The following is a 22,762-nucleotide window of genomic DNA, read 5'->3' as shown; positions in this document are numbered from 1 at the left end:
ATAAATAATATGACGGCTCTAAAGTTACGTTTTTTAATCAGATTATTATTATTGTTATATTATTATATTTTTCTTTGAACGAATGGGAACAACTAAACACGAAACTCGTTTATTGTATTTAAGAAGGTTTTTTTTTTTTTTTTAGATAACGATATTACATTCAAGTGCACAGAATTTCGCTTTGTAATATATTCATTTATTCGTTTCGACGACGACGATCGATGTGTTGGATTTATACACGATTACGCGACCTAACGTGGCGCCATCGCTACAGCTTTTCCCAGATACTTTTTCCGTCCCACGGCGTTTATGGTGATACGTTAAGTATTATCGGATTATCTCAATCCGATCATACCCATAATGTAACGCCACCTCGGTTCGAAAAATAGAATGATTTCTATCCAATGATAGGTCGCCATCGGCTGTTCATTTTTAATAATACATGATATACCTACCGTTCGCTATAGCTATATATTTTGATGTAACTACATCTGCACACTAAGCCACAAAATCACACAGTATTATTGTACGTAGACACCTCGTTAGGCTTGTTATGAATGTACATGATATATTATGTCTTGCGTATTATTGTCGTGTACGGTGTATACAATATACAAAATTAGAGTTTTAAATCGAAAATCATATTTTTACGAACAAACTATGTTAAAAACGTGTATATAAACGTGTATTATATTATTATATATAATTTTTTTAGGAACTCCAATCAGTCGTTTACCCATCATGGCCAAGCGCGTGTTGGATCTGTACACCCTGTACAAGTTGGTTGTCCAGAGAGGAGGTATCGTTGCGGTCATCACCAAGAAATTGTGGCAAGAGATCATCCGAGGCCTGGGACTACCTCCTTCTATAACGAGTGCCGCGTTCACGTTACGCACACAGTAAGTACAAAATTATTATTTATATGTATAAATACATATTACATAGTATTATTTAAGTATTTACCATTTATTTTAAATGGTCTAATTGCGAACAAAAAAAAAAAAAAAATTAATGCATATAGGTACAAAACAATAATTAGTGTAATACGTATAACTGTATATAAACGGGTAAAATATAAACAGTACCCGCATTTATAAAATAATTATAATATTATATAATTTTAAACTATCGCTACTTTCTGAATAATTTTTGAGAAATACGTTTTTATTTTTAATGTCTTTAAGTTTTTAAGTCATAATATTATTATACGTGTTATTAAATATGAAATATAAGCATATTTTGTATTTTAATATATTATAATATAAAGGACATAGGTATTACATTTTTTATTAATCGAATGATCACAAAGATTTTCTTGGTTTTTTTCTGAAAATACTATATAATTATATGAATATCTATAGATGTAATCACTTATGATAAGTAGATCCAAAAGTTAAATCAATTTCAAAGACCAATTTAAGCATATTATTATTATTATTATTGCTTTTAAATAGTTGCTTGAACAACTTAGTCTCTCATTATATCCATCTCCCATCAATACGTACTACATTTACCTAATATATTATGTAGATGAATTTTTTAACTTCACTAAAAAATATATGAACATAAAAAATGTTATTGTTCTCTACAATTATTTTTAGAGTCCCAAATAATACTTGCTGACTTTTGATTGAAAATAGCTATTTTCAGATAATTTTCAACTTTATACTATCTATCCTTGATCGTTATTATAAGACAGCGTATGCTAAGTGTTGATATTGAAATAATATTTTGATATTTTATGAGCAGATACGTAAAATATTTGTACGCGTACGAGTCACGAATGAACCAGTTCAGTACATTGGACGAGCTGAATATGGCGATAGCGGGCAACCGACGCGAGGGCCGGCGGAACAAGTCGCTCATGTACTCGGACATGCCGCCTCCGCCGCCCGGTCACCTACACCATCATCACCACAGTCATCACCAGCAAGTGCACGGTGGCCACCCACACTCGATGATGGGCGGAGGCGCTCCACCGCAGGCGTCGCCGCAACAACAGCAGCAACAGCAGCAGCAGCAGCAGCAGCAGCAGCAACAGCAACAGCCGCCTTCGTCCCATCACCATCACCACTACGCCAACGTGCTGGCCGCCGAAGATCGGTTCCGGCATCTCGCCGCCGCCATCATGGACAATCACCATCACGCGGCCGCTGCTGCAGCTGCCGCCGCGGCCGGCGTCAGTGTCGACCACCCCAGGCTGCGGATGCGATCGTGCAGTCCACCGCAACATCAGCAACAATTGCAATTGCAATCGGAATGCAAGACGTCCGCGGTCGCGTTGCACCAGACACCTCGGTCACCGGCCGCCGCCGGCTTACCGCCACCGCCGCCAATGCCACCATCGTCGCTGTTCAATGGCCACCAGCCGCCGTCGTTCCAACATCTCCATCAACAGCAGCAACAACAAAATCAGTCCAACGCCACCCAGTCCAACAACGAGCAGACCAACAAGCAGAGAGGTTAGTAACGTATACATATTACAATATTGTATAATATTAAACGATCGATGAGTACTCCGAGCCCGATGACAGATCATTTAAAAAAAATTAATTTCCTTATAGATGAAATATTTTTTTATGGTATATTAATATCGTCTCGTCATTCTTATATTTTTATTATTATTATTTTATTTTTTTTTTTTGATATTAATTAAATACGAGTAATTAAATCGATTTGTACTCATTCGTTCGATAACTATAACAGTATTTATGTATACGAAAATGTATAGGTATTGTATGTAAATTGTACAACGCGCACAACATTTTTTCTCTCAATATTCTAAGTAATGGATTTCATAAAACTTCTATTATAATATTTTAATATTAGTGATTAATTAATGCAATATACAATAAGTGGATTCAATATTGTTATAGATTTCTCACGACTCATTATCTCTAGATAATATGTCGTGTATTACATGGCACTCAAACATCAAAATTCTTTTGTCGGCAACAAATAATTATTACTCGCCGCATGTTTTGTCAATAGGTACACGGTTGGTGATGACTAATAAAAGAAAAAAATATGTTTTTTTTTTTTTTGGTTTAAACACTTAGATTTCACTTTATTGGTAGGTACATTTCAGGTATCTTTATAATATAATTGTTATCTCTGAGCTGTACATGCTATAAATTTCTTAGTCGTTATTGAGTGGTTCCCGTGAACGAATTTTTTTTTTTTTTTATACATAAACGCACCACATTTATAATTATAACCACAGTATATTACAATCGAATTTCGACGTGAATGTCATAAACTAATTTATATCACACAGATTTGTATTGTGACATATCAAAATATTTAATAACATACGCTGCCGTGACGTAATTAGCGATCGATAGATATTGTGTATATGAAATATTATACTCTGTACATAATCCGAACGATTAATATACTACCTACAATTAATACTATTTATGTATAATACACATAATGTTAAATTTCAATTAATTTATGTATTTTTTATTTTTTTTTTTGTAAAATCTTTAAGTATTATAAATTAATCATACAATCTAATTATTGAGATACTTTAACGATTCTGTTTTCTGCCTTCCGCTGTCCGGTTTGGATACTACCTATCAAAAATACCTCTAAAACGAGATTTCAAACAATCGTTTTAATATTTAAAAAATAATTACCTATTATTGGTTTTTTTTTCTAAATTCCATATAACGATGATAATAATAAAGTATACACACTCTACGAGAAACCCGACAGAGATTTATGGGTATCCTTATACACGCGGTGTAAAACGGACACGTTGATAATATTTTTTCAACGTAAACTTGCAGTGTGACGTACTGACGTTTGTTATATTTTTTATTTTTTTTTCGTCCATGTTGTTATAATTTACACATACGGTCTCACGACAGCCAGACGTATTGTGTTAAGGTAGACGAATCGTATAAATACGAAAAACAAAATAAACTTATGTACCTACCAATCCCGCGGAAACGGTTTCGTGAAAATGTTCTGTCACAGCGCGGCTTGGCTGCGGGAAATATAGTATATTATATACTTTGCTGGCCGTCGTCGCCACTGCTGCTGTTTAACAGCCGACAAGACCTCTGATGAGGTGTGCAGCTCTGTTTCTGTAAACTATAGGGAGATAATAACGACGTAATAACATTAAATGTATAATAATGCAGAATCTAAAAATGAATTCTGTTTAAAAAATTCATGTATAAGTTACAACTATATTATTAGAATATTTTACACATAATATTTAATTTTATGTTAAATTAGTTGATGAAATGGAATGTTCATCGCTACATTGTAGGTTAAAAAACGACACGATTTTACAATGTAAATATGAGAAACATAAATTAGTTAATTTAATTAGTTAAAACAGTTAATTGCATGGTTTAGTTAGTCAAATGTTTTATGTTTATGAAATCAACGATATTCGTAACATTTGATTGATATTTGAAAAAATATTTATACAAAATGGTCAATCGCTCATATCATCATCTGACATTATATATTTTGTTATGGGGCAGTTATTTTATTTTATTTTTTTTATTAAATGTTTATAAGTTTGTTTCTTTCGAGCAGAATAAAAATTATAGCTATATAATAAAACACACACACACACATATATATATAACACAGTTTACCTACCATTAAATTCATTTTTTAAACAATGTAAATACACGTTTATTTGCAACCAAACTTGCGAATTATAGACGATACGCATTACTTTTAGTATATGTCAGATGGATAAATTTATAGTCAGAAAAACTGTTCGATTATAATGATGGGCCTGATTGCATTGCGAATGTACCGAAATTACCTTTTATTAAGATTATGTTCTAATACTTGTTGATTTCACTATTTCTATACGATTACCTATACAAATTGTTTGGCACTCTTATAAATATTTTCGCATTGGGATATTTTAATATACATAATTTGTAAGGTATTTTACAAAATATAAATTATAACTGCACAGTATACGAGAAAAAGCACATATTATGCGCCTACTAATGACTGCCTTTTTATAAAATTCGATATTTTAACTTCGCCAGAAGGTTCGGTTTTCAGTCATACAGCCGCATAATATTAAAATCATCAGAATGCGAAAACCAACATGATGATATTACGTTATAATATGATGTAATCTGATTAGATAGGACATCAGTCGTCTATGATTTTGTATAATATATCATCGCTGTGGTATAATAATACGCGTATTTACACTGTAGACCGTTTTTGAAACATTACCGTGAGCGTTGTAGTATATTATACCACTGGTGTTATACACCTAATATATTATATTATTATGCTGTGTGTACGCGCGTCGACAACGAAATGCCACGACTATACGTCGGAGTAGACTGACAAAAAAAAAAAAAAAAAAAATCATGTATAAATAATATAAACGTAGATACCTATGTATAATAGTAATAATAACACGAAGAAACGAAAAAAGAATATCGCGCGATGCGTTCTGGTTTCTGCTCATTCATCAGACGTCTTCATTAGTTACGGTTGCGGCGTCGATCAAAAACGCGTTAAAGGTAAAGCCCGTTGGAATCGTATCAAGACGGCTCCGAACTGAGCTGCCGGCCGGTTAATTATTGCACGTGTGGTGTATACGGACGGAACACATTTCCCGTTGTCACCCGTTAATAACGCGCCCGCCGCGGTAAAGTCTTATTCGAGTATATACACACATAATTATTATTATTATTATTATTGTTGTCTGCACGACGACTGTGCGTATTTATAACACTACTATTCATGTCGTGTCCCCGGTAAATCGTGTGTACGCCGTCGTCTCTTCGGGACGTGAGATGAGGTCAACAGTCATCGTTTCACGTTCTTTCTCAACGGCATTCAAATTATCAAACTTACTATACCTATTGTATACGTGCTGTATAGGGTAAATTAATCGAGGATTCTCATTCCCACTTTTTCATTTAATAATCAATTAACTATGGTTTTTTGAAAATTTAAAATAAAAATTACACGAGTACCTCCTACTATACCTATACTTATTAAATACCATATATATTTTCAAATTTTTGAGATATTTTGTGATATTTAAGGAGTGTCCTGTTTTTCTTTCTTTCAATTCGCTAAGTCAATACAATATATACTCGACTAACCCAATCCAAGTTATTAAAACTATTATAATAGGAAATTATTGTCCATTACTTATACTATAATATGTAATAAAATAATTTAAATATTCAACTTAGTACACAAAATAGCAAGATAAGCCAATATTTCGTGCCAACTAGTCGTTTGAGGTACAACGGCATAACATGAAAACTCAATGACTGTTTCAATATAAAATTATATTAATTTATTAAACTTCTGATAATAATTATTTTGTAATATAAGATCTTATAAATGTTTCCAAATATTTAAAATTTTGTCTTGGCTATGTATCTAACCGGTTCTTTAAACGGGCTCCTGTCTTATTTTTATATTGTCTTATCAAAAGACTGGTGGCTGTGAGTTGTCTGCCTTTTAGAAGTCCATATTTAATTTTAGTACTTACGTGAGACCTGTCTAAACTATGATATCAAAACATTTAACAACGAGTGGTAATCTCCATTTAGGTACATTAATATAAAAACATAAGTGATATTGAATTGATAAATATTATAGTTTTATCGTGTTGTTTTGTGGCCATTTTGAGAATAAAATATCAGATAACACAAAATCATTTTAAGTTTTATGAGTTTTTTCAATAATAATAGTACTTACTAGCAAAAAAAAATAAAAAAACAACAGATTAAGAGCAGAAACTATGTAGACGGTTGCGTGTTCAATATTGCATTATGTATAGATATAAGCGACATACCTGCAACACGTATATGTATAATATTATAGGTAAATATTAAGTTAAATATATTATAATCTAAATTAGGTGTACGCTCTTACCCAGTACAATAATAAATGTTCAATACTATATTACGATATGGCTCATCAGTCACGTCCATTTGTCATTCGCGCTTTTGACGGTATCTAAATGACGTGGAGTAACAGTGCTCTGCGATAATATTATGTCACCGAGTGCATTAATTGCAAAAGTACATGTCCGATTATTCGAGCCGCTAAAAGACCGTTGGTTATTATTAATAGCGTACTAATTTATACATCAGTTAATTAATTATTTTACCTTGTAACGGGTGTATATGTGCATACAGTGTCGTAGCTGTTGTACTCGTTTAATCGGCCGATCCCGATAAACGTTTTACGGCTGTGGATTTAGCGTTTTACAATATCTTATTATTATTATATTATATTGATGCACCGCGCCGCGGTTAATCGAAATATACTATATACCTGTGCATTATAATTTATAATATTATTATTGTTTTATGTATTTTACGTAACAATTCGGAATTTTGAACGTGGTAATGATAATAATAATAATAATAACAGTAGGTATGGGTGGTATAATATAAAGTGCTTATTAATTACCTATAGCTACCGTGCCAATATTATTAATAATAATAGCGTTACTATAATAGTATTAGCCACTATAAATATTTGCCGTTCGTTGTCCTCGTATTGCGGCTGTGTGATTGACGTCAATTCGCATTTAATCGATGTGTACGCAGGTTTTACGCGAGTTATTATTAATTACGCGTACCTATATGAGCAAACTGTAATATGCGATTGCGTTTTAACGAATAATAAAAAAAAATATGTATATTTTTTTGTTAATCAAATAGTACGCATATCATTTTACGCTAATAATAATGAAGAGTTGTTGAAAAAAAAAATCATAGTACAAAAAACATGAAATTTGAAAACGCATAATTATTACATTACTCCAAAACGATTAAACTCGTTTAATAACATAATTGTGATTTATCATATTATAACTCAATGTTTATGGCATATACGTGTATAGGTAATACAGATTTTCCTCTAAGGTACTGTCAATGGATTGTTTCCTCTTCACGTCATTCACTTGTTTGTGCTTAATTTTTCTCATCTTTGTTGTTTAATTTTTATGTAAATCAGATTGTAAATACAATTTAATAATAAAAAAAATGATATGTATATATATAGATAGATTCTATATACATTGTATTATTCCTATAGTGTATATTACTCTTCTTCAGCGATGTGACGAGTGACATCGATCGATCGAAGGACACGGAAATCGCGATGTCCTCCGATAACACAACTAGCACAGTGGCACTATTCATCTGATAACAGCTGCGTGTGACAGATTATTATAAATTATAATATATTATAATATACCTACTGCCTACTTTATGACGATAAAATATATACAACAAAGCACCTAATAATAATAGCTTTTAACATTGAAACGATGCACCTGAAAATTATAAGACTATAGAACATTTGACTAAAATATGATCATAGAACGAACAGACTTGTTCGTGATCATTTAGTAGCGATGATCTCAGTAATCCTTTGCACGAGCTTTGCGTGATTTCATTCATATGATGTATAGTATAGTCCGTCCGTATACGAGTTAGAATTATTTGCAGAGTCGACGACGTATCACAATAATACCATCGTGTATCCATGTGTATAAAATAGTAATAGTTGTTATATACTACCATCAATCATAAATTAATACAATTCGTATAGGTATATATATATATATATGTGCGCGTGGGAGTAGTAACACATGTGTGTCAAGATAAATATCGTTTTCGGGAACACATTACAATATTATATTATATAATAAACCGGCACATGTGGATAATTTTAATATATTTTAGGCGTTCTGTTCGAATACCATTCGACATAATATTAAATAATACGGTTTTATAAGGGACGAACGGGAACAGAGACGCGTCTCTCAAACTGTAGTATGCCTAACCGTTTCACCGTCAACCGTCTATGTTAGGTCAGTGTTATGCGACTAATTATTTATTTAATTTACCATCGGGAGTGACGTTGGATTCCAGATCCACTCGAACGAGGGAACGACGCGGGCCATTTCACTATCGGGAATATACTATAATATTATTTTCTGATCAAAAATATCGTTTGAAAATAATCTATTGCGATGTGGATGTGTAACGATGAATCAATAAATACGCACGGACGATACAAATATCAATTATCTCGACGCCTTTAGGAGTACGATCGCTATACGTTTGTTCCCAAATCGACATTAAAATAATTATTTATCGCAAAAATATTATTGTAAATACATTTTTTAAACATTAACGACCACACTCCTACTAATCATCAAGTGTATACCGCGTATTTACTTTAACGTTATAAAGTCTATACGATATTTTTTTTTTTCTAATTTCTTGTATTTTTGCGTTTTCCAGAACTGCTCAGCATGCTCATGTGGATGGACATTGTCAGAGCGAATCAAACCGCAATCCCGAGACTACCCATTTCAAGTAAGTGAAATATTATAAAAAAAAAATGTTCGAAGCCAACTTTACGACGACTGGTTAGAGGTACATGGACCGCTATCTGTTGTCGGAGTGGCGCACTCACAACTCGGTCAACGCGTCCGAGAGTCGGTAGAGAGAGAGAGTGTATTGTATCGTAACACAAATTAGTCGTCGTCACGGTAAGGAGTTTAAAATAGGCAACCCGTAAGTGCTTTTTATGTAGAACAATGAACGTCTAAGATTCTAACTAATAACTATTTATACGAACTAATATTTCCATATAATCGCAATGTACGATTAATAAATTGTAAGTGAAAAGTGTTGTGTCCGGGTTAAAAATATTCAATAAATATTTCTGACAAAATAACCAATGTTAACATATTTTAATCAAAAATTAAAATTGATTTAGACCATCGAAAAACTTAAAACGTTTTCTGTTAAGCATGTATTCGTGTAGAAATTACAACCACATATTAATTAACTTAATATTCTGCGATTCTCTTTAATATGTGATTTTACACCGGAATAAAAGCATTGAACGTTCTAATAAAAAATAATACACAATTTTAATTTTATTAACGTTCGTTTGGGATCGCGGAAAAATCGCCGGGCACCGCGTGATAGTTCACCAAAATACTATTTACCAGCAACGATTCACCGCGGTTACAATTCGTCGTGACGAATTCATTAAATTAAAAAATATAAATCAGTATTTTCATTATCTTTATATACATACTGTCCAAAATAAAATGATATTACAATAAATTACTCCAAACATAATATAACTTTTAACTGAAAATGTTGTGTTATGCCTCTTGAGAATAATATTCTGTAATTTTGTTTTTTATAGTCATCACATACAGTATTTAATCATTCAGCAAGGTGTCCTTGTTTTTTTTTTTTTTTTTACGGCTATAGAGTACTCGGTTATACACCTACTGTTCGACTTTGCCCGTCACATCAAAAATGTCGTGCCGTAATAAATTTAATAAATAGATACCGACTGAAAAATTAGTTTTAGGACATCGGTATTATACTGCGTGTAAACATTGTCTATGAAACGATTGCGATGAACTGTACGCGCGGTGAGTTACACACGCGACGAAACGTTGGCAGTTAGTAGTCGAACGGTGAATTCATTGCAGCGAAATATCCGGATACCGTTCGTTGGATTATCGGCAAATCATTTTTTTTTTTTTTGTCTAACTCAAATCATAAAAATTCTTCCGTTGATGACGAGTCATCTTCAAGATCGTCATCACCCAATATCATCATTGAATGCGGTTCATTCGTTGACCGTTTCGAAACATAAAATACGGTGATCATTAATGAAATAATGGCTATATTATGATATAATATGTTAATAATCTTGATTCGTTAAAAGCAGTCGTTGGGTTTGTTTCGTTGTACATACGACAAACGAACGGTCTGTTTAATTTATTACTATCATTTTAGGCGGTTGCCCACGCACAAAAATCGGCGCTGAAAACAAGCAGATTTACATACTCTTCGTCTTAAAAATCAAAATTTATTGACGATACTTTCGCATATTATTACGTAACGTAGACATCCTTATTCCTCGTGATACAGTGTCGGCCCATAATTTGTATTTGTGTAGTTCACAACTAATCGATCACTCACCGCTGTGGATAAAAATCTAATTTAAACTAATGTAGTCGCAACTTGGGAATATCTAGACACTATGCGCCAAGTACGAAACGACAACAATGTATTCTATTTGAGACGGGTCGAACTCAAGATGTGTCGAACCAAACTTATTTGATTTAGTGCGCGCCGCCGAGCCAGAGTTCGGCAACATGTATATACGTACAAACGTTTATTATACCACAATATGCCTTGTTGAACGTATTTGCCGCGCACAGAACTGTCATTGGTGTTTATATTCACTGCGTAATGTGTTATATGTGTTATGGCAAATTTATTTCGACTCGAATTTTGAAACTTTGAGCCGACAACGCGACTTCTCCGCCCTGCAAACGTATAATACCCTTATACAATGTACACATTGCACTACAACGTATAACATATTATTATTATCATTATTATATATAATATAGACAACTATTCCGTCTTTCGCTTATTGTGAACTTCGCGTACTTCACATCGCACACACAATAACCGTCTGTAATAGTTTAGTTTATGGCCAATGCTCGACAATATACGTTGGTAGGACATTGTTAATATTTTTTATGTCTGTTTGGAAAAATATCGTTGACGATACGCTTAGGACATCACCGTGATAGTACAAGTACTGTATAACATCGTGTATATTAATACACAGCGCACGGGCTAACGTGCGTACAGTAACCAGTGCCGCGGTAGTACCTATCTATATCTAACGATCATCGCTTAAAATCAGAAAAATCAATATCGAAACGACGAACTGCGGTTTTTTTTTTTTCCATTTCACCGCCGTACACGATATCGTCGTAACGGTATACTGTTGCGTTATATTAACATAATATCATATCGTCGTCGTCGTGGTCCACTGTTATCATAATATGTGGCGTCGTTGACTAATCGTCGAATTGTGGTTTTCGCAGGTTTGCCATCCAGTCCGTCGGCTGCTGCGGCGGCGGCGGCGGCGGCCGCGTACACGGCGGCCGCGGCGCTGAACCTCACTCCCGCGTACAACAAGGGACAGCAGATGGCGGCCGTGGTCGTCGTGCCGGAACAGAGCGAAGCGCTGAACTTGGGCAAAAAGAGGACGTCGAACAACAACAACAGCGAGGACGAGGACGCGGACGGCGACCGCGCGGACGAGTACGGCGGCTGCAGGCGCGAATCCGTGTCGTCCGCCGCGAAGCGCATCAAAACGGAACGGTCTTCGCCGCCGGTCAGCGGTTGTTCCAGCGACGACGAAAAGGCTGCGGCCAAGGCGACGAGCAACGGTAGCCCGTCGCCGCCGCAACCGTCGGCCGCCGACGACGTCGCGTACCGATCGGACAAGAGGCGCGGTCCGTCGCCGATCGACGAGGACGTGGTCGAGATGGACATCAACACGTCGCCTTCGGCCGGTGAGTGCGCCGAACACGACCGTATTAATTGATATTGACGTCTTATTTTATCGCATTAGACGTACGTGCAAACGGGTTTTGGGTCCTCGGACGACGTATCAATTACTTATGTAGTTATGTGTATGATTAATGGCGCCAATTCAGTTTTGAAATTTGGCTGCTAAATCTTTAAGCAGGCCAAATCGTTCCACCGTCAGACCACGGCGAAACAGTGAAATAAGTTACTTTTTTAAAGTTAAGGCGACGCTCCTTTTAACGCCCTATAACAATAAAGAAGTGACTTGTTTTACGTTTTTATAAGCGTCTGTCGTTTAGGCAACACGCCCTATCACGGATGTGAAGTTTTGGAAATCAGAACCCACTATTTCATCGACATCATACATATAACAGTGTAGTTTTTTCAAGAAAACGGTATTTCGAGGCCTTTCGTAACGAATTTTTAAGTGCAATTATTATTGTTTTAAAATATCGGACCGCGTTTCTTGTACACTCTAGCCCATTTGTACGCAACTCTTACGAATACTCTACACTCTTAAAAAGACGTAAAACTAGTTTTTTTTTCTCCAAAAACCCCTCAACAGGTGACCGTGGGCGTCATAAGAATAAAAAATGTGTCTTTTTTACGTTTTTATAAACACATAGGTATATATATATATATCTTACATAATGCGTAAAATATGAGCTAACCGTGAAATCGACAATCATATAATTTGACCGTAATCGATAAGTAATAACGTCCGAATTGTCCAAAGAGCCTGTAAACTATATAACATCGACGAGGCCAAGTTTCGAGCTAAACCCACCAATTCCCTATACCCAACCACGAAATATATACTGTTGTGTGCACACTGCCGCGTCCTTTGCCAGTTTGCACGTCACACGCGAAAATTCTGTGAAGCGCGGTGACCCACTTGTGTGCGTGTGTGTTATACCCATCGTTTGCATCGTGTACATTAATGCTCGTGTATTTTAGTACTGCCTTGGCGATTTCATCCGTATCGATTCAAACAACAACGATGGTATCTACTGACTGTTATATTATCCTATACATAAATACATACATCATGTATATATATATATCATAGCCTATAATATTAATACACACCACATAATACGAAACGACTAGCGTGATATTTTGATGTACATAATATATATATATATATATACAGTATAAGTAGTGTTTATAATTGTCCACGTTTCAACTGAGTTGGTTGTTGTGTATGTGCAGTTTCACGCGCGTAGTTCAGTGTGCACACGTTCGGTATCCTCTCGTCCCCCAAGGTTGGAGAACGCACGCGGGCAGCTTTGCGTTGGCTGTTGGTAAACATAATATATTATATAGTGTAATAACATAATCGTCATTCGTCGGCAAATTAGCTAACCGCGTGAAAGCTAAACTTTTAAAAATATATAAACGGGCTACTATAACTTTACTATTTTTTTCAAACGTTCTTATTGATTTTATACGCCATAACACTTTTTTTGTTTACGTTTTCAATGCGGGTTAAGTCTATTTGTTTTTCTGTAAAATCAAACCACCTTACACGAAACCAAATCCATATATTTATAGCTTACTGTTATTTTCCGTGGCGTTCACGGGTTAGGATTAATGTCCCTTTCCGCTGTAATTTTTTTTTTCAGATGACTTATCTCCTTAATATCACAGTTGTTATTACGTACAAGTTACCTAATATCTCCTCTTCTTCTGAAAAATCTAAATTACATAGAGAAACGAGAAATACCCACGTATTTCTGCCAAATATCATTGTATAAATTAAGATTTTTGAAATGTTTTTTCACGGTTATAGTCACAGAGTACGTATACTCATATTTTTACATACTGTAAGCTTAGTTTTAAAATTCACACTACAATTGTCCTCCCCTCCATATAAAATAACATAAAATAAAAAATACACTGAGTCGTCCAGCAATTAATATTTTCTTTTGTTTTTTTTGCGTATATAATGTTCTCTATAATGATTGTAGAATCGTAAATTTAGCTCTCAAATTCGCAAGACAATCTTTAAATTTTTCCCACAAAAAATGACGTGAAATGAAAAATAGGTTATAAATGTTATAATAAATATATGTACCTATTATGATATGTAATATTTAATCAGTATACAAATGTAAAAATAATTATTAACTAAATTTGTGATTAAAAATCTCATGACGTTTTTAAATTAATTTTAATAATATTATGTGCGTTATTTTCACATTATCTTTTTGCAATGCGTTTTTTACGGTGCGTTCAAACCAGACGCGTCTAACCGGATCGTGACAAGGTTCGCCGGACAGATATTAATTCGTTAATTCCGTTTTTTCTATACCAGCAAGGGATACCTTAAAAGCTGATAAATGTACCTACTTCCGTTAAAAACAACAATATTATTTATGTTTTTTTGTAGAAACTCGTATTCGGTATACGTTTTTAGCCCCAGAATGTTGCGCTGAGACTATAGGTCGACTAGGCAACGGAACGTTACGCACCGGTGTGGTCACCTATATATTCATATCAACGTGTTTCGAAATTTTATCAACTAATCACTAATGCATCAGTTTTTACCGATTACCAATGGAAAATAATTGGTTTAAAAGTCAAGATTTATAATAATATTATTATAATAACACAATGCCTCCTTGAATGCCTACCCGTGACTTAACTATAACTATAAGGGCTCATTTGTTATCAATTAAAATCCAATTTCAGCATTAATTCATAAGCAATAGATGTATTATTATCTATATAGCATCAGCTATATTTTCATTTGCCGCTAGGGTGGACGAATTTTCCATACCTTCGATTCGGATGCCAATCCTGTAATCCCTTTCTGAAAATCTAGTATACGAATATTTCACTTGATATACCTAAGTATTTTTGAACATCAAGCTTACGATTATCAATAAACTGAACAGTATTATGTTATTATAGGTATATACTGCAGTCTTAAAACATTCTACTCGGTTATCTCGACTGGCATTACTGTTACTCATCTGTCATTAGTATAATCCCTATAAGATTGGAATTTAAATGCAAAAAGTATTCATATATTTATATATATATGTTATATATTTATTTGAGTTTTTTAACACATTAAATTACATTCACAAAATTCGTTTCACATACATCAAAGAATCCAAACAAGAAACGATTTTAAACATTGATTTATAATAATTATTATTTTATTAAGTCTTTCGTGTAATATATGTCTTATACAAAAGATTAACCAAAAACTATCCACATGACCGGCTACCGTGCCGTTATGTTATATTCAAAGTAAAATATAATATAAGCTCAACAGATAGGTGTGTTGTGCATAAGTCGACATTGAAAAGGAGATTATTTATTAATTAATAAATTTCAAATTACCTTGTAATTTTCGATGAACAATCGTTTAAAACACTTTAATCATAGGAATAAATATATTTTTTTATTTTAAATTTGTTTGTGCATTAGTTGAGCTTAAAAAAACTTTTTAAACCATTTTTTGTACTTAGCCTTTTAATTCGCACCCGGCCCATCAAAGTGCTTCAAAAAGGTCACCAAAGTTAAATCGCGCGCATCTTCATTTATGAATTTATTATCATTCATCAGAAATACTTTTTATGCAACATTTAATGCGAAATAAAGAGAGGAGAGAGAGAGAAAGACAGAAGCTCAGAGTGTGTGTGTGTGTGTGTGTATGTGTGTGTGTGTGTGTATGTATTTATGGGAATGCAAAGCATTCTATGGCTTGTATACTTAGTTTTCATCCAAATGTACAAAAAAAATATGTACATCTCGGATGGGGATAATATATACATATATTATGCACCTTGTTTATTGGTACTTAGAAAAGTTGACGAATATACGAGAGCGGGTAAGAGACGTAAATATGTTGATGTGCGGTCAAAGGAAAATAAGTCAGACCCCGTGGTTCCTTTTGCAGACACTACAGTCCCGAATTTTTTTTCTGTAATAATATATACTGCAGCATAACAACATCATTGTGTACTATAATATTGTGCGTGCGTGATAAAAAATATGTTTTTCTCGCGGAGTAATAAAATGTATTTTACACAGTAAAATAGTCTTATTTTGATGGACATTTTCAGTGGTAGTTGAACACATTACTGTAGTACATTTTGTCGTGGGAATTCCGTAAAATATAATATTATAATATAGCCATGTTGCGTAGAAGTATGAGTTGGAAAATTTTACATTTATATACTTTTTTATACGTTTATCGTATCACATAATAATATTATTATACGTTTATACATTGCCCGTATACAGTATATATAATATATTATTATTATTATTATAAAATGAATAATATTATTATGTACCGATCATACCACTAGATGACATCAAATTATGTAAAAAAAACGAGTGTTTATTTTTAAAAAAATCGGCTTGTCAACTACTAAGAATTTATATCGCTTAGACTTACACTAATTTTTGTTTTTCTTAACACTGTAATTACATTTGTTTTTCTATCATTGTGTAGGTTCTTCGGCTAACAACGGCTTGGCGATATCCGTGACGCGCAGAACGAAAAACGGCGTGTACATGGGTCAACTCACCAAGAACAATGCATTGATCAACGGAGGCAAGTATACCTTTACATAATATATTATTTAGGTCAATTTTTCGGCTCGGTAACCGCCAGGTGTAGAAATATTATAAATCGTTACAACCCGCGGGACAATTTTTACTAGGTAGGAATTTTTTCGTCATATCAATAGTCTGCAATGTCCATGATTGCATTTATACGTAGACGCACGAACCATTAGCGAAAAGGTTGTTGTAAGTAAGTAGTTTAAAAAAATAGTTTTCCAATATTCAATATAAATAAATACAATGTATATCATTGGACGGTTCGTCTCCTATTAGTTTTAAAACATCTTACGCGCAGTTAAACGCAATCGACGTACAGCGACGTGATGCGCTGTTGCGATCGATACGACTACGCCATCGAAATTGATTTAACTTATAAGCGATTTTAGTCATACTTTTAATATTCTTTAGATGAAATCATCGTCTCACGCGCCATAACTGGTGTCGACGACGATTAATATATAATATTATTTAATATTTCATATATATTTATATATATGTGTGTGTGTGTATAATATTATATACTATTTAATAGGTAACGCACTCTGTGCAGATTAGTCCATAGACTTAGATTGTAAAACGTATTTCCGAAATTCCTCTCCGCCCTCCTCTCAGCCAACGGAAACTACAACATAACAATAAAGTTTCTATATACATAATGTACACTACCATATTATAGTTGCGGCGTTTAATCCCGTGGCGACTCGAGCGAGAATAAGAGTAAATCCTCGGCACTCTAAGTACAATGCCGTCGCCGTATTTAAAATCACGTTTAAACACTAGTAGGTATATATAGTTGGATATAAAGTCAGTTTATATTTTATATACTGTGCATGTATAAAGTTTATGATAATTTAAAGAATATGATATAGATAATTCTAATATCTTATTCGGTTCATAGGTAATTATATAAAAATAAATTAATAACGCCGACGTGTTACAGCACATTAAGCAATAAACACATGCCAATATTAAATGTATCTACATAGATCAGTATACTGTTATAAACCAAATACTTTTTTTTTTTCGTTCGAAAGTTTATTTTATAATGCTATCAAACATATACCAAATATATCATTTAAATTACTCCATATAGCCATCATGTAGGTATTGCTAGGTAAGTCATGTCAGATAAGAAATTCAAATGGCCATATTAATTTATTTTAGTCCTTTAGTTTACTTTTATAGTTTTCAGTATTACCTCCATTGCTTTTCTAGAGATAAAGAAAAATATACAAAGGGCCCACCACTATAGACACACAAAAAATGGTAGAGGGTGACTGACACCAATTTATATAATTATTAATGTATAATATTATAGTAAAATTAATTATATTTTAGATCAGTATTGACTATCTATTGAGCATCATTTTACATTTACCGTTAGGGACCCACCGACCACCACCCACGGCTCTATTAAAAAAAAATCTCAAAGAAAATTACCTCTGAAATTATCATTTGACATGCCACTAAACTTGAAATTGGCAATAATCTAGATGCTACATCAAGTCTTCGATATTTTAAAAAAACTACATTAATGTCTTTTCAATGAAATATGTTTTGTACACAAGTCGCTGAATTCCAATTTCTGTAAGCTTCATAAAAAATGTCGATTTAAACAAAATTAATTGTTTTAACATCATAATAAGCAATATCCATGTCGTTTTCTTATATAAAAAATAAAAGTTATGAGTAAATACTTAACCTATCAAGTGCATGCACTCGTTTATTGCAGTATATTTTCGTTATCAAGAGCATTCAAATTATTACTGACTCTATTCATATAATAATTATTATGTTCAATGTCTTTATGTACATGGTTTATTGTAGTCAACAGTAGATCAGTTATATATTTTCATATTATCTTTTGTCAAAATGGTCCTACAACTATTACTAATAAATCGACTATAATTATGCTAATTGTTAGTTGCTGTATCTACTATTACTGCTGTTTTACTTATATGTGCTGTCTGCAGTACGTGTCTTATACGAAAACAAAAACAATTCGACGTAGCGTAAATGTAAATGTACATACCCGTTCAAGACCGAAACAATCAGCAAAAACCATAAAGCGACTTTCGATTAAAATCCAAACAGCGAAGTCAGTGGCTTCCGGGTAGCTTGCTCTCACAATTTTTCAACTTATTTGTTATTTATAACAGTGAAACGACTCGGGACCTAATCTTTAAAAATTCGCTTATATATTACATATTACTAATAACCTGTCCTTAGCAAATTTTAATGCCCATCAAACTAGATTGAGTTATTTAGATATCAATTTTCTTGTTGTACTTGTTGTAATATTTATATGGATATAATAATATGCATAGTTGTTCATTTTTACTATACACGATAAAATATCGGTGGATGAATTCTCTCAGCCATCCTTGCACTGTAATAATATGGGTTAGGTATTGAATAATACTATAAACGAAATCGCTAAATGATTATGTTACTGTCGTTATTAATAAATACACCCCATACAATTTATTGATAGAAAGTAGAATTTTGACACAAAGAAAATACGTACGGTTATAATATTAAACGTACACACCCAACTATACAATAGTTATGCGATAGACTATTAAAAAAAAAAAATATCCCTTCAATAATATTGCAAATATACAAATTGTTTTTTATTTAATTACTATAAACAGCCGTTTTCTCGATATGGTATAACTGAATAATATGATTTTGTAAACATATGTTTTTGAAAAAAAATTTAATAAGTACTATAATTGGCTTCTTACTTTTTAATCATACCATACATTTTTCATTTCTAAGAAAAAATAATATAATTTTTTTTTTGTAGTAGTTTACACAGACAAATTTAATTTATCCGATAACTTTCTTATTATTATATCATACAATTTAATATTTGACATTTTACGTTTTTGCTGAAATAGTTCTAATAATTTAGTGGTATCTTGATTGTTACGTTCGTTCATCGCATATTATTATTATGGCTACACTACTATCGCGTATAACAGGGAAAGATTTATTGCGTAATACCTCAGTCAACACACAAAAATATTTGTCTGTATACGGTGTACTACCGTCCGTAATAATATACATATATTAGTATATAGTATAGCAAAAGCATTATAACGTTATAATAATAATAATATCGTTATATCATTACACCGTTCGTATAATATACGGGTTACTGAACCGCATATAAATTGTATTATGAACGAGCAAATTATTATATTTCAATTCTTAAAGGGTTGTGTCTTGTGCGTATGGTTTACAAGTTTAATTTTAATCGTCAAATGATCGCAGTGTATACATTATTATTACTAAACTGTATCGTTGTACCTACCATATTATTTTTTTTTGCATATTATTATTATTATTCGATATCTGACTCGTTACATTCCGTTTTTCAGGATGGAACAACAACGCAAATCCATTCGTTTTGCACCTAAACGGAGATCTATACACTGGGCAATTGCAGTTGCAACAAAAGCAGATGGCCAACAACTGAGGACGTGACGTTTCTCTCGCACCGATCATTGGCGATGTGCTTACCTACAAAAAATGATGAATTCGTCTGATTTAGAAATATTACGCCTGTTTAATACACGTATTATAATTTATACCTTGTTATTTTAATATAATTTTGACGTCGAAATTAAGAGACATACACCATGTCTATACACACCGCATAACGGTGTAGGCCCATGTTGTGCGTTCGACTCAAAGACGGAAAATGTATTTTTTTTCTTTGCGAATAGGCTTTTGACTGATTTTATATTTGGTGTTAATCTTTCGGTAGCACATTTGTAGAAAAATATCGAGTTGTATTCATTGTAGATTTCAGGTATTATTATATTTAGTATATTATGTCGGCCGGCGACCGCGGTATTGCGTCACACTCGAGTTTTTTCAACAATATTGTTGTCGTATTATTATTATGAATTGTAATATAATTCGTTTTTAGTTTAGTTCAAATAATAATTTTCTACCAAAACATTTTGTATACGTGTTTGAGTTTGAGATAAATAGAAAGTTTGATATTTACACATTGTATGATTCAATATAATATAAACAAATTGAAAAAAAAAATGTGTAGTATGTGTGTGTATATTCAGTAGTATAACATATATACATAGTGTATAGTGTAGTTATTTTGAAGTATATTGTACGACTTGTGTTTCGTCAAAAGTTTCTTTTTATAGATTGATAATAATTGTATTATACATTTATACGGTCTCGTCGGATTGAGGACTTTGTATATTTGTGTGCATGTATGTATGTATGTATGTGTATGTGTGTGTGTGCGTAAAAGTATATATTGCGTATATATTTAGAACGCGTAAACCGAAATCGGAAGGGTTCGAAAGACTTTTTGTACATAAAAAATTCAATTGTTAAAGTTTTTTTTTTCGTCGACTCAATTTTGGTCAGATGTGTCTGTGACAGCAATAAGACCTAAATAAGAAAAAAAAACATTTACAGAATCATAAAATAGGATTTCGTTAAAAAAAATAAAGGAAATCTCTTAGTCATTCGAATTCTTGTGATTTTGTATATATTATTATATAGGTACCTACATAATATTATTATATTCGAAACCGTGTACATAATAATAGGTATTACTAAAACTATACATCTTACGATATGATTACAATATAATATTGTGTACCTTATATTTACCATTGAGTGGTTTTAGCTTTATTATGAGTATTGTAATATTGTTCGATTTATCGTGTTTCTAGTGTATTATTCGGTTAAAGTATAGAGTTAGCTTTTTGTCTCGGTAAACCCTGCGCCGAGGTGTATAACTATTATTAGTAATAATTACTAATTATAATATTATAACACAAACGGGTGTGACGAATACACGACATATATTATTAAATATAAGATGATTTTTAGTTAAATATAATATTATTATGACGTGCTTGTGAGTTTTGGGCAACGAGATCTCATGTTCAAATCAATAAAAGTACTGTCGTGCTGTACGCGTATTACAACGCGCTACCGTGTCGTGTTTTTCATAAAAAAAAAATCTGTATTCGCATCGAGGTAGTTTCTATTTATTATTGACTTCGGTGAAATAATGTATACACGCATCAAGTAATCATAAAGCAATACTCGATACATCCTAAAACCGTCATCTCCTACAAGACGGCGTGTGCATGACCATTTATCGAAATGTATTACCTTATCCAAGACACACTTCATTGCTGCCCATATTATACATAGTTTTATATAATATAGTATTAGCGTGTACATTTTATTATTATATTAATCAATTTATACTATTATATTATCATCGTATCATTGTAATTCTGTATTATATATATATATTATTATATGATACAAATATGATATCTGCGTTTATTATCATTAGGTACTTAATATTATAATATAGGTATGTGTTAATTATTATTTATTTATACATTTATTGTCATTTATTTTTTTATCATTCGCATTCATGTATAATACTATAACGATTTAAAGCCATTGCAGAATAATAGCTAATAAATATTTTAATGAAGCAATATTATTATGATATTATAATATATAACATACGCGTCTACCGTATATGCACATCGATTGTAATAACAAAATAATGCGTTATCATTAAACGATTTGTCCTCATTACATAAACGTATTGTTCCAATATATTATATTATTCATGTGGCATAATATTATACATTTTAAATAATTGTTTAGTACCGCAACGATGTGGAAAATTATTGCTGAAAGGAGTTGGAGGTATGGGAAGTGGTTATATATTCCCGAATCTCATGTAT

General features: G+C 32.7%; 1 protein-coding gene across 1 annotated transcript in view; it reads left to right on the top strand.

The window, feature by feature from the left end:
* Positions 1–22,277, top strand: part of LOC113549613 (AT-rich interactive domain-containing protein 3A-like) — an 80,689-nt gene extending 58,412 nt beyond the window's left edge. Inside the window, exons 5-10 of the mRNA XM_026951000.1 lie at positions 716–899; positions 1,750–2,462; positions 9,288–9,362; positions 11,924–12,397; positions 16,888–16,989; positions 20,387–22,277. Of these exons, the coding sequence (XP_026806801.1) occupies positions 716–899; positions 1,750–2,462; positions 9,288–9,362; positions 11,924–12,397; positions 16,888–16,989; positions 20,387–20,484 (1,646 nt within the window). The 3' untranslated portion in view covers positions 20,485–22,277. The remainder of the gene's footprint in view (positions 1–715; positions 900–1,749; positions 2,463–9,287; positions 9,363–11,923; positions 12,398–16,887; positions 16,990–20,386) is intronic.
* Positions 22,278–22,762: the final 485 nt, after the last annotated feature.

The sequence above is a fragment of the Rhopalosiphum maidis genome, chromosome 4 (assembly GCF_003676215.2).
Source record: "Rhopalosiphum maidis isolate BTI-1 chromosome 4, ASM367621v3, whole genome shotgun sequence".
In the NCBI taxonomy this organism is placed as follows: Eukaryota; Metazoa; Arthropoda; class Insecta; order Hemiptera; family Aphididae; genus Rhopalosiphum; species Rhopalosiphum maidis.
Note: the sequence above shows the minus strand (reverse complement) of the source record. Positions and strands in the feature narration are given on the sequence as shown.